This window comes from Ananas comosus, unplaced genomic scaffold, assembly GCF_001540865.1.
Source record: "Ananas comosus cultivar F153 unplaced genomic scaffold, ASM154086v1, whole genome shotgun sequence".
In the NCBI taxonomy this organism is placed as follows: Eukaryota; Viridiplantae; Streptophyta; class Magnoliopsida; order Poales; family Bromeliaceae; genus Ananas; species Ananas comosus.
Window position 1 is genome coordinate 1 of NW_017891743.1, and position 13,392 is coordinate 13,392.

At 36.3% G+C, this 13,392-nt stretch overlaps 1 protein-coding gene and 1 long non-coding RNA gene across 2 annotated transcripts; one reads left to right on the forward strand and one right to left on the reverse strand.

Moving 5' to 3' along the window:
* Positions 1-9,440: 9,440 nt before the first annotated feature.
* On the reverse strand, positions 9,441-10,587 carry LOC109705126. Its single transcript, XR_002214631.1, has 4 exons — positions 10,513-10,587; positions 9,799-9,841; positions 9,649-9,714; positions 9,441-9,543 (listed from the first exon to the last, which is right to left on the reverse strand). It is a non-coding gene; the product is annotated as an uncharacterized LOC109705126 (long non-coding RNA).
* Positions 10,588-10,688: 101 nt separating this feature from the next.
* LOC109705125 (cytochrome c oxidase assembly protein COX11, mitochondrial-like) lies at positions 10,689-13,383 on the forward strand. The gene is made up of 4 exons (XM_020225882.1): positions 10,689-10,922; positions 11,086-11,138; positions 12,242-12,314; positions 12,409-13,383. The coding sequence occupies exons 1-4, from the start codon at positions 10,836-10,838 to the stop codon at positions 12,667-12,669; spliced, it is 474 nt and encodes a 157-aa protein (XP_020081471.1). The 5' UTR covers positions 10,689-10,835; the 3' UTR covers positions 12,670-13,383.
* Positions 13,384-13,392: the final 9 nt, after the last annotated feature.

Consider the following 13,392-nt stretch of genomic DNA (forward strand, 5'->3'; position numbering starts at 1 on the left):
AGAAAGTTGATTTGATGACCCCCCCCCCCCAAAAAAGTTCCATAACAATAATACGTTGGCAAGTTTTCTTTGATGCAATTTCTTAAATTTGGGTCACAAATTTTGATAGTCCAATTTGCAAAAACAAATAAGTGGGTAATAATACACCTCACTAATTATGAAAAAGCAAACCAAATAAATACTAAATTTTGAAAAAAAAAATATGAAAAATATGGCTCGTTTTGAAATGTAAATCTTACACTCCTCCATCTTAAAATTTAAAAATAACCTTGTTCAACCTACGAACGATTATAATTTAATCTATAAAAAAAATTCGCACGTACTTTATCATGGCACAACAAATTAGAATATGTCATACGATTTTTGTTTTTATGCTCCTACAAATCAAAGGGATGGAAATATAAATCTTACACTCCCATCTAAAAATTTAAAAATTAGTTAAATAATATTGTTCAACCTCCTAACGTTTATAATTTAACCAATTTGATGACTCTTCCATTTAAAAAATAAAAAAATTGGCTCGTATTTTATCATAAAAAAACGAAATTAGAATATGTCATTTGATTCCCATTATAATGCTCCTGTCAAATCAAACGGCTCATCAAATTCCTGTTACAAAGAAAGCCATCCAAGGATTGAAACAAAACTAGCCCCAGAACTACAGCTCAATAAATTTTAGGTAAACTTCAAATATCATCTACATGATTTCGTATTTTTTTTACTTTAATATTTTATAATTTAAAATATATGAAGTTTGTATTTTATAAATTTTTTTTTTCACTCGTCTCTTCATTAATATTTCGTTAAATTATATACAAAAAACTTCAGATACCCTACCTAGGTTTATCGAATATTCACTTTAATATCTTTTAATTTTAACTTTGTTATTTATTTAACAAAAAAAATTAGTAAAATAAATAATAAAAAAAAAAGAAACCACAAAATACTAAATTTATATACCTTAAACACAAAGACAATAAACAATCAAGTAAGAAAATACGGAAGATATTTGAAGTTTTTTCTAAATTTTACATTATTTGTATCAAATAAAATGCACAAAAAAATAAAAAAAAAAAAACGAAAACCTGGGTTGCGACTTCCGATTGATTGTACGTTCCTTTTCTCCCCCAATCTCCAACCACAAGGATCTTAAGCGATCCATCGTTCTTCAAATCGTGTTCGAGCCGCGAGAGCTCCCCCGCCGCCGCCGCCGCCATGAGAATAAACATCAGCGCCATGATTGCGCCCGGCGATCTCGCCATGGCTCCCGATCTCTCCCAGAAAGAAGAAGATCAAATAAAAGAAGTAGAAAATTGAAGAAGAAAAAGAAGAAGAAGAAGAAGTTTTAAATGTTACACGAATGCGACCCAGCGGAAAAAGTGGTGGGGTAGAATCCAATTGGAGGACCCATAGAAACAGGGGGCCATCATTTTATATAGGGGAGAATTGCTTGCGGGACCAAATTGTCTACACCCCTGGATGCATAGAAATACTACAACCCTAAAATAAAAAACAGCAAATCAGAAAAGCCCACCTGGCTGCCAAAAAAAAATTTGTATATCTTATTTTTTACTTTATTCTAGAATTTAAAATTTTTAGTTTTTAGTTAATTTGGATGTGCAAACTTTTAAGAAGTTTTGAAAGAGATCACTCACTTTTTACTTTTTATATTAAGACCCCCTCAAATTAATTTTTTTTGATTGAATTTGTATAGTTAGTCATGTTTAAAATTTCAATTAAAATTAATAACTGTGTTAGTTATTGATTGTTAAATTAGTCCAAGTTTATTTGCTAAAATATGATTAATGTTATTAAATTTTGCCAAATTAATTAAACTTAATAATTTTATTAGTTACCTGTCATTATCTGACCTAATTTTACTAAAAACCTAAAGAATTAGTAAACCCTACGACTCTTGGACAACGACTTGTAGCAATTACCAATTTTTTTGACCTTAGGCTTAGTATTTCTCAATAAAATGGGCTCAAAATCACGTTGGAATATAAAGAACTCATTGTATGTACACGACCAACCATTCTTAATGCAAATGATAAAGAGTTTAATATTTAGTTATCGAGCTTCTAAGTTCGAAGCTTAATTATTTTGCTTTTTCACTATGTATATTTTTAAGAAATGGACAAAACAGATAGTATGTTACATTTCTCTCAGGAAAAAAAAAAAAAAATCGTGCAAAGATTATCTGTATTATATATCGATTAACTTCAAATACCACCCATGTGGTTTTGCATTTTCTCACTTTAGTACTTTGTGGTTTAAAGTGCTTAGTTTCATTTTTATCTTTTCGTCAGCTTTTTCGTTAATATTTTGTTAAATTATATACAAAAAACTTCAGATACCCCATCTAAATTTATCGAATATTCACTTTAATATCCTTTAGTTTTAACTTTGTCATTGATTTAACGAAAAAATTAGTGAAATCAATAATAAAAAGATAAAAATAAAACCACATGACACTAATTGATATACTTTAAACCATAAGGGCCTAAAGTGAGAAAGTGTGAAAGCGCATGGGTGGTATTTAAAGTTTTTTCTTATATATCATTTTTAATCGGCTATCCAATTGTTTAAAATTTTGATTTTATTACTCAATTTTTCAATTTGTTTAAATGAATAAGTTAATGACATTTTGAATTGTTCATAGTTTAAAAGTTGTACTTACAAAAGTTTAGTTTTGGACCATCATGTTATATCATAATAGTATAAGGACTATGCTGTGAAATAATATAGCCGGTAACTTAATTGGGTAACGGGTTCGTCTACCGCCCATCACCAGTCAACCGGTTCGGGCGGACCCGCGGTTAGCTGTCATTGGGTGGACGGTGGGGATACCGGGAGTAGCCGGTGAAACAAACGGGACCGCGGCGACGTGGCGTGTACGCATTGGTTGTTGCCTCCGCAAGGTCTTATCCCGTGGAATAAGTGTTCTTTTTTTTTTTTTTTTACTTTTTTTTTATTTTTTGGTTTTTAGCCGAATAGGTGTTCGCGGCGCGGGGTAGTTACTGTGTACGTGGGAATAGTGGGGGGTCTCTATCCTGGGATGCGAATATTCGGGGGATATTTTGGGGGATAATTTGGGCGGAGCATTGGAATATTCTCCGACTTTTAAATTCCCGCCCCTTGCACGTGACGTCATCCGCCATGCCGCGGCATCCTCCCTTCCAACTTTCAGACTGTTTTTTTTTTTTTTTTTTTAAAAAGAATAGGTAGCACGCTACCTGCTTCGTTTATTTTATTTAGAAATAAATTTAGCTGAAAATGTGAATCAACTAGAATTCGAACTTAGGTCTCGGGTACCAACCATCAAGTCCTTTGCCACTTGCTCTAGAGACGATCGATCCAACTTCCAGACTGTTGTTTTCAATTTAGCAGACTTCGTGTACCATCATCATGCTCATTAAATAAATTATTTAAAAACAGGTAAATTACATAAATTGGTTCTCAAATTATGAGGTGGATAATATTTTTTAGTGCTTATATTTTAATATTTTATAATTTTTTATTTAAAATTTTAAGATTGTTGTAATTAAGTGTCATAATTCAAACAATAATATGGTAAATTATACTGAGTAATGTGTCAATAATTAGTCTTCTAAATAAGATGGTGGGGCTTAATTACAATAATTCTAAAAAAATGAGTCAAAAATTATAATATATGAAAGTTTGAGGACCCATATGTCACTCACTTTATAGTTTGAGGGCCTAGCAAGCAATTTACCTGCTCATTTTGTTTAGGACCGTTCATAGAAGTGAGCTACAATACAAGGGCATTTTGTTTAGGATATTTTATTTTATTTTATTTTATTTTTACTTTTGAGAAGGAAGATAGTAAAATATACACTCTGTTCATTTTTTTTTTAAAAAAAACTTAATTATTATCTTTTTTTTTTTGCTAAGTACATTAAGATAAATCGCTTCATAAGTTTAATATGATATTTTATTAATTAAATTAAGATAAGTTTCAAGTTGTTTTCTCAAAATAAGATAAGTAAATTAAATATGATATTTTATTAATTAAACTATAGATAGGAAGACTTTTAAAGGAGTACTTAAAAAAACAAAAAAAAAGGGTTAATTTCATAGGTGCCCTCACACCAACCCCTAATTACATGGATGCCCTCCAAAAATTTTTAATATCAAAAATACCCTTCAAATTTAGTAAAATTATCAAAACTACCCTTATTACCTATATTTTTAAAAAAATATGGCTAAAATACCTATTTTACCCCTCTTACTCTTACAACTATTATAATATATATTTTATTACCAAGATAATATACTTTTACTATAAGTATTTTTCTAGTTTAATTTAATTAATTTAATATGTCTTCATTTTAACTAGTTTAATATGTCTATATTTTATTTCATTTAACTAGTATATATTCATTTTATTTGTTTAATTACAAATGGAATAATTAGATACTTTTTGTTAGATTTATTTAAAGATTTTTATATTATTTTAGACGTAGTTTGAAAATTCTTTATTGTAGCTTTAATTTATATTACTATGAGTTTTTTTCATATTTGTCTTTTTATAGTTTACTTTGATTATTTTTTAAATCTTTATATTATCTATATATCCTCTATTAATCCCCGTGTTAGACATCCACGTGTCATCCCATTCTTAATTTTGTACACGTGGCCCGTCATGGGTCCCACCTGCTACCAAGCCGGTTCGATCCCGCTACCCCGCCTCTTCGATCCCTGCTACTCCCGCCTCTTCAATGGCGCCTCCGTTTCGATCCCGGTTGCTCCTCTATCTCTCCTCTCCTCTCCTCTCCTCTCCTCTCCGACCCTTTCCTTCGTTCCCCTTCGTCCCCTCGACCTCTCCCCTCCCCCGAAACCCTAGCTCTCTCGATCGTGGCGGGTGGGGTGCAGCCATGAAGCTTGCGGGGCTCAGATCGGTGGAGAACGCCCACGACGAGTCGATCTGGGCGGCGACGTGGGTCCCTGCCACCGACTCCCACCCCGCGCTTCTCCTCACGGGCCCACTTGACGAGATCGTGAGGCTCTGGCGCCCGACGAGCTCGCTGCGGCGGTGCCACCCTCGCACGGCCGCGTCCTCGGCGTCGTCGCCGCCGCCGCCCACCCCTCCAGCTCCCTCGCCGCCGCCGCCTCCCTCGACAGCTCCGTCCGCGTCGAGGGAGGCGACGGAGCTTCGACGTCGACTCCAACGCCTCCGTCGCCTCCCTCGACGCCCTCCCTCCCTCCCCCCCGAGGTCTGGGGCTTGCAGTTCGACCCCAAGGTAACGCCACCTTTAGATATCTGTTTCTTTGGATTGCAAAAAAGCACAAATCCAATATTTAATTAGTTTTTATTATTCTTTCGATCTGGCATGGCGGTGGCGGCGGCGATGCCGGCGCCGGCACCGCCCGCGGATTCTTTAGATTACTGGCGGAAGTTCTTCCGCAGCGCGGCGAACGCCGGCATCTTCCGGGTGATCGAGAAGGCGATCGCGGTCGCCGCCGCAGACTCTCCCGACGAGCTCCGCGCCTGGCGCGCCCGGATCGCCGAGGCGCTCTACGTCTGCCTCGCGTGCACGTGTTCTACCCGCCGCCTACATAATCATCATAATCAAGAAGAAGCCGATCAAAAGGAAGAGGAGGAGGAGGATGATCGCCGTGTGGGGAGCAATTTGAGCTACGATGAGGCGGAGGCGCTCACGGAGAGATCGAGGAGGAGAGCCACACGCTCGGAGAGGTTTTGAGAATCAAGGTCGTTCTCAGCACCGGCCGGGAGCAGGTCTGGGGCNAACCACATGACACTAATTGATATACTTTAAACCATAAGGGCCTAAAGTGAGAAAGTGTGAAACCGCATGGGTGGTATTTAAAGTTTTTCCTTATATATCATTTTTAATCGGCTATCCAATTGTTTAAAATTTTGATTTTATTACTCAATTTTTCAATTTGTTTAAATGAATAAGTTAATGACATTTTGAATTGTTCATAGTTTAAAAGTTGTACTTACAAAAGTTTAGTTTTGGACCATCATGTTATATCATAATAGTATAAGCACTGTGCTGTGAAATAATATAGCCGGTAACTTAATTGGGTAACGGGTTCGTCTACCGCCCATCACCAGTCAACCGGTTCGGGCGGACCCGCGGTTAGCTGTCATTGGGTGGACGGTGGGGATACCGGGAGTGGCCGGTGAAACAAACGGCATCGCGGCGACGTGGCGTGTACGCATTGGTCGTTGCCCCCGCAAGGTCTTATCCCGGGGAATAAGTGTTCTTTTTTTTTTTTACTTTTTTTTTATTTTTTGGTTTTTAGCCGAATAGGTGTTCGCGGCGCGGGGTAGTTACTGGGTACGTGGGAATAGTGGGGGGTCTCTATCCCGGGATGCGAATATTCGGGGGATATTTTGGGGGATAATTTGGGCGGAGCATTGGAATATTCTCCGACTTTTAAATTCCCGCCCCTTGCACGTGACGTCATCCGCCATGCCGCGGCATCCTCCCTTCCAACTTTCAGACTGTTTTTTTTTTTTTTTTTTTTTTTTTTTTGAGAGAAAGGTAGCATGCAACCCTCTTCGTTTATTTCTTTTAGAAATAAATTTAGCTGAAAATGTAACACAACTAAACTTCAAATATGGGACCTCAGATACCAACCACCAAGCCTTTTGGTATTTGCACTAGGAACAGTCGGCGATACAACTGATCTCTGTATAATCTGATCCGACATCCAAACAAAGTCCTTAGTTAAATATCTTCTCAGAATATTTTTCCTTCTATATAGCAAGGAGGACAAAAGAACATAATTAAGTTATTCTGAGGATGTGTCAGCTTACCAAATTGTGGTACCAACGGTGAGACTGAAGCTCCCAATTCTGGGAAAATTATCTTACAAACCAAATCAGTATATATGATGCAGCATTGCTGGAGGATTCCAGTAAGAATTGGAATGAAGCACATTCTGTCTCTTCTCCACCAGGTGATGCTCCAAAGCTTTTCCAGTAGGTTCTCCATCAATACATACAACAGCAAAAGCATGATGTGTTAGCCCATTTGGTGCACTAAGAACAACATCAACTTGCTATAGTTTGTTCCCCATGGGAATGTCACTAATTTTGCAGTAGTATCAATCCCTTTACTAGATCAACAAGGACTTATTCAGATGCTAATACAAGTAATTTGGTGATAAGAAGAGACTCTTTGGATGTCAGAATATATTATTTGATGATAACTTGTATGCTATGAGAATATTCTTTTCTGGTTAAAAACTTGAAGAAGTGAGTTAATCTTAATTCAAAAGAATTATTCGAAGTTGAATACCGTAAATGTTTCTAAACATTGATTATACTCCTTATTTACCGAATAGTAAATAAAGATGTGCTGAATAAAATATTTATATATCCAAACGAATTCTATAATTGGACCAATATCAGCTAACATAAAACCTAAATAAAGAGTGGTGAATAGTGGAGGATGACAAAGAAGTGGATTCAGTGTCTTCCATGAGCCTATACATCACCTGCAAAGATCCAAAATATGTTTATCCTCATTATACTTCCCATATAAGAGAAAATGTATGACACTTTGATGATTTTGGCAAGTCTATTCTCTCCTTTTAGCAATTTCTATAGTTGTCCTAGGCCAGTGCTGCAAATTAAATGACAACTCTTTCCCAGAGATAAGGAAAAAGAAATGAAGACCTAATATTAAAGTTATGGTTATGAGAAATGTTAGTAACCAAGTTCAACAGTGAATGATTCGACATATTATTTATCAATTGTGCTTGTACACACAAACTTCCTACCAAAAGATTAATCTGCATCAGGAGAATCAGAAAAGATTCAAACAAGCGAATATCTACACTTGTCATGGCATGATTTGTAAACAGAAACAGGCAAGTTATGATGATTCTATAGCCGGTTGTTTTACTTATTGACCATAGAGGTAAGATCCTCAAGAATCCAAATACCAACAGCAGAGCATCCCACAGTTAACATTTCAAGTGGAGATTTTCAGAACATGATGCCCCAGCGTCACGGCAGAGGTATCGCATCAAGCAGAAAGAATCCAACTTTCTCTATATAACCATAAGCTAACTCCTATTAAACTAACCCATTTAAGCAGCAGTGCAAGAGAGGTCCATTACGCAATTGAAATAAAAGGAGTTTGCATACAAAATAATGACACTGGCAACATCTCAGATCAGAAGAACATGCAGGAGATATAAACCACATTTTCTTATGGCTCTCGTACAGCTAGGCTACACAATTCTATATTTCATTACTGAAGCTGCATTCAATCATGGATTGAACCCCCATGTTTTCATTACGTACCGACAATTCGTCGGTGGACTAGCCACGTTGCCTTTTGCCTATTTCCTTGAAAGGTTAGTTTGTTTACAACAAATATTTAATACAGTTCCATAAAGAATACTGAGACATTTTTCACTTTCTTTCATGAATTTTTTACAGGAAATTGAGACCAANGAGAATAGTAGTTCCACCTATTGGGTGGAACAAGCTATTCTCTACCTTATTCCTCTACTAATTAAATTATAAATAATTATAAATTATAATTAATTAATGCATTTAAATTTTTTAATAATTGACTAATTAATTATTTAAGTTATTAAATTAATAAATATTTAAATAATAATCTATTTATAATTTATTATTATTTATCTAATTAAACAGTTAGCCATATATTCAATTATTTACTAATATTTATATTATTTAAATAATTAGTATTTTAACTTAGGTGCTTAATATTTAGATAAATTAATTTTATTTTCAATCATAATTACTCTTATCTCTCCTTTTCCAACCCAATCAACCAAACGTAATTTTTCTTATTCCTCTAAATATCTCGATTCTCGTTCAAACACAAAATTGAACTAATTCTTACCTATCACAAAAGTTACACCTATCCCAAGAATAAAAAAAAATTGGTTGTTCTCGAACCAAACGGTACCTTAAAGCACACAATACTGCAGTTGTACACCGCAGTGTGTTGTTGATTACGCATATTTGCGACAATAGCTTATTAGTTGTTTAATTATCGACAGTAATCAAAAGTTTCTTTATCAATATTATTCATCAACCATACCAAAGCGAACAGAATGAGATCTTCAAGTCGTTGATCTTTTTGACTCTTAGGGTGCGTTTGGTTCGCGCTATCTTTTAAAGATTCCTAGTAATCCAATGGGAATAAAAAAATTTCTCTAATCTGTATAATACTAATGGGGTTAGGTAATTATACTCCTATGGGTGGGAGGGAGTTCCCTTACTCTAATCATGAAACCCCACTTAGAATAAGGGTTCACTTAAATTATAATGGTTGATCTAATAAATCACGCAAATCGGTTTATGGCAGTATNAGACCTTATATAAATGAAACTTACAACAAAAAATTACATTGCGCAGCAGCTAATAATTGTTGTTTCTGATCTTTAAATCAATAATTGCATTTCTGCAAGTCAAACGAGGTGAAGAGCTCAGGAAGTATACCTAGATAATGATTCAATAAGCGTCAAGGCAGATCCATTATAATACTGTGGCAGGTGTTCAAGCTGACATAAGAAAAGAAACGAGATAATAATCTCACATTCAGCATCTGTAATTGTTAGCTAAAATGGAAAACTTTTCAACTTGATGACAAATCAACAAATCAGTACATTTAGATTTCCAAGCTCGCTAAGGGAGTCGGTGTAAGTATTGGTAAGAGGCTTTAACTCATCATGCTGCAAAGTGAAAAGAGATAATGATTGCAACTTTCTTAAGGAAAAATATAACTTGAGAAAACCATAAAAGGCTGATGAAGTTACCGGAAAAGCATGAGCCATGTATTTGTCATAAGCATGGTAAAACCTGAAAAGGAACATAAAACATGAATTAAGCTATCAAAGAAGCTTGTATGGCATGAACTTTTATAAGACAAAAGAAGATTCTTTCACTAGATAACCTAAGAAATAGGTGGTTTGACTAAAATATGTATCTCTATCTTAAATTCTTAATCTCAAATGTGATATAGCAACACTAATTTCACATCACACTCTCACTACATGTCTAAACCCTAATTCTGATAATTAATCAGAGAAAGCTTCTTTAAGATTGATGTATGTCTTTCTTATCCTTAAGTGATCAGAAACCAAACCAAATTTAGCGAGAAGGTAAGCTCTTGCTATTTCTTCTAGCAACGTTCCTTGCCGAAACGCTTTCTCGACCAATAAGGCACCTCTTTGATCAAACTTATGCTAATACAAGCACACGCACATTAGACATTTAGTAAATTCAAAAATTTTGGACTAAAATCTAATCTTTCTTAAAACGGATATCGCCTATCGTCACCATTTCATCGAAAAATTTAGCACAAACAGTAACATCATGCAAAGAAAATATAACTATTTAGCCGAGAAAAGCTTAAACTTTTCTCTGAATCAGAGCCTGAACCATTCAATCCGAGACGCATCATACTTTGTCCAGGATTTAAATCATGGAAACACAAATGATGGGATTCAAGTAAGAGTGATACTACTCACATCTCGCGGACCTTTTCCCTCAGGAGCATCTTCCGAGCATGTCCAAAGGAGGAAGCCCCGCTTCTGGAGAAGAGCGGTAGGGCTGTTCCTCCTGCTGTTGCTCGTCCTCTCGGCTTCCTTGAAAGCATCGCCCTCCTCCTCCTCCTCCTCTCCCTTTCCCATCGCACCCACCTCGCCCTTCTCCGAGATCCCCATGGCCACCCCACGGTGGGCTCACCCCTCGGTGCTGCTACGCCTCTTCCTCCGCCGCCGCCTCCGCGGCGGCTTCCCGTGATCGGAGCTCGAAGAAAACCCTAGCTTACCTCCTCGCCCTGGCGGCGGCCATGGTCGGCGCCTCCTACGCCGCCGTCCCCCTCTACCGCCGCTTTTGCCAGGCCACCGGCTACGGCGGCACCGTTCGCCGCCGCGAGGTAAATCGATTCCCCTCTCCCCTCCCCTCCGCGAAGTAGGGTTTACGATTTCGTCGTGGGGAGTACGAATTTAGCGCGGCTTTTTTTTTTTTTTCTATTGTGTGGAGGAGTTGATGGATGGGTTTGTTTATGGCTTGTGACGAAAAGGAATGGGTATCTGCAGAGTGTGGAGGAGAAGATCGCGCGCCACTCCCGAGATGGGACGACGACGTCGAGGTTAGGGTTTTATGTTTATGCTGTTTTATAGCTTCTTTCGCTTCATGAATTTGTATTATTTGGTATTGTCGATACAGTTTGTACTACTTGTTAGTTCGATTCCTGAAGTGTGAATAGCAGCAACTGTTCCATGATTTTTGAATGATTTGTGTCTTTCCTTTGAATCTTGATTTCACACGAGTTCTCTTAGTTGGATCAATTAATAATGGTGTTTAACAAGGTTGAACAACATGATATTGGGTATTCCTCAATATTCCATGATCTTAAATAGTCAAATGACACCCAGCGTGAAGCCGTGAACAAACAACAGCCACTTTGATTGAAGAATTGAGTCATTACAGTTAATCATTTGTTGTTGAATATTGTTGGTAATTTGGCCCTTATTTATGCTAGCTTCCACCAATCAAATATTTCAGTTCGCAGCATGTCTTTGTGAGTTGCGATTTTCTCTTGTTGTGAATGAGGGCACCCGAGTGTTTCCGTTCCTATTGTTTTACTAGTTTCCTCCAGCGTTTTTCTTTTGTGGTTGGGAAGGATTTTCATAACTTAGGAAGTTACGACTTACGAGTTACCCAGCATATGAATAACATTGAAGTAGATCACACACAAATCTGTATACTAAAGAATATTATGATGTTTCTTGAATAAATATAATGCTTACCGTTTAAGGAGGAAAGAAAAAGCATGAGCAAACAATTAATAATGCACAATTACACATACCCTGTGTAATCTCAAGTGTATATCTCCTCATTTTATTTAATAAAGATATGCATGCACTGTGTAGAGTTGAGAGAAACATGATTTATGAATTCATTTCATAAACTCTTTCCTCCATAACTCTCGTTATTTTTGTTGACTTGAAAGATAGTTATGTGGTCATGTTACAGTAGTCTAAAGCACCGCTATATCGCTACAAAAATGTCATCAAATTATATTCCTTATGTTCTTCCTATCCACAGTTGCTGCTGAGTTGACACAAGAACTTATGGTTGCACCTTAACTAGCAGCTATTGTTTGATGGAATGGTTTCCAAGCCTGTACTCTGGATATTAATTTATGACTCTGTTATATTCTAAATAGTAACTTTCCTTTGATGTGCACAGAGAGCTTGTTGTTCAGTTCAATGCTGATGTTGCTGATGGAATGCCATGGAAGTTTGTTCCTACACAAAGAGAGGTATCTTAATGCAATATAGTAATTTTGCTAGCACTGTATTTCTTGAACTTCTAACTATTATGTTATTGTATTATGTTATTGTTGGAATTGACAGGTCCGGGTTAAACCAGGTGAAAGTGCTCTTGCATTTTATACTGCCGAAAATCTCAGCTCGACTCCGATTACTGGTGTTTCCACATACAATGTTACACCAATGAAGGTAAAATATCATTCTTATTTTGGAAAATTAATGATGATATGCTTGTTATTCTTGATAACATCATTTGTTTTAATTTTTAATGAAGTGTGGATTCAATTTCCTTGTCATTATTCATGTACTGTAGTTTGTTGGGCTTTTACAGCCGATCATCAATGATCAGCAGATTTTTTTCTTTTGAAAATTGAAAATTGCCTTAGTAGTTCAAGTCCTTGTTTGTTCCAAAATACAGTTCTCTTTCCGTGTATGCATACAACATTTGGACATAGATGGATGTATTTATGAGTGTAGATATGCATGTATAGGTTTTAACCACAAACTTGATGCTAAATCCTTTTGTAAAAAAGAAAGAAAATAGTGGCCCGGAATTCTTGTTGATCATTGAATTTTATCATTTTTTATCTCCATAACTAGAATTATATGGAGGGTGGAAACAGAAGAATCACATATCATCTAGATGCTACATATAGATTTGGATAACCCTGAAACTATGGCATCGTATCTGGCATATGAACAAATTTACAACAGCTTATTCTTGGTATAATTTGTTGATTGGCAGGAGGTCTTACATCAAGTTTTCAGGTTATTAGCTACTCTATGCTTTATAATTTTAATGTAGCTCTCATATGTTGAGAGACTTGTTTGTTGCATTTATTCTTAAATTCATATGGATTAACACCTCTTGCAAGACAAACTTGTAGTTTTCGAAGCCTTTTGAACTTTAATCCACCGTCTGATGATATATATGAAGCATGAATTTTTGCTCAACTTAAATTGCCCTCATGCATATTGATACTACTAGCATCACAATCTATACGTAGGCTAAGCATTCACGATTTCTAATAGAAAACAAGTTTAACTAATTAGATGGCTTTTAATTAC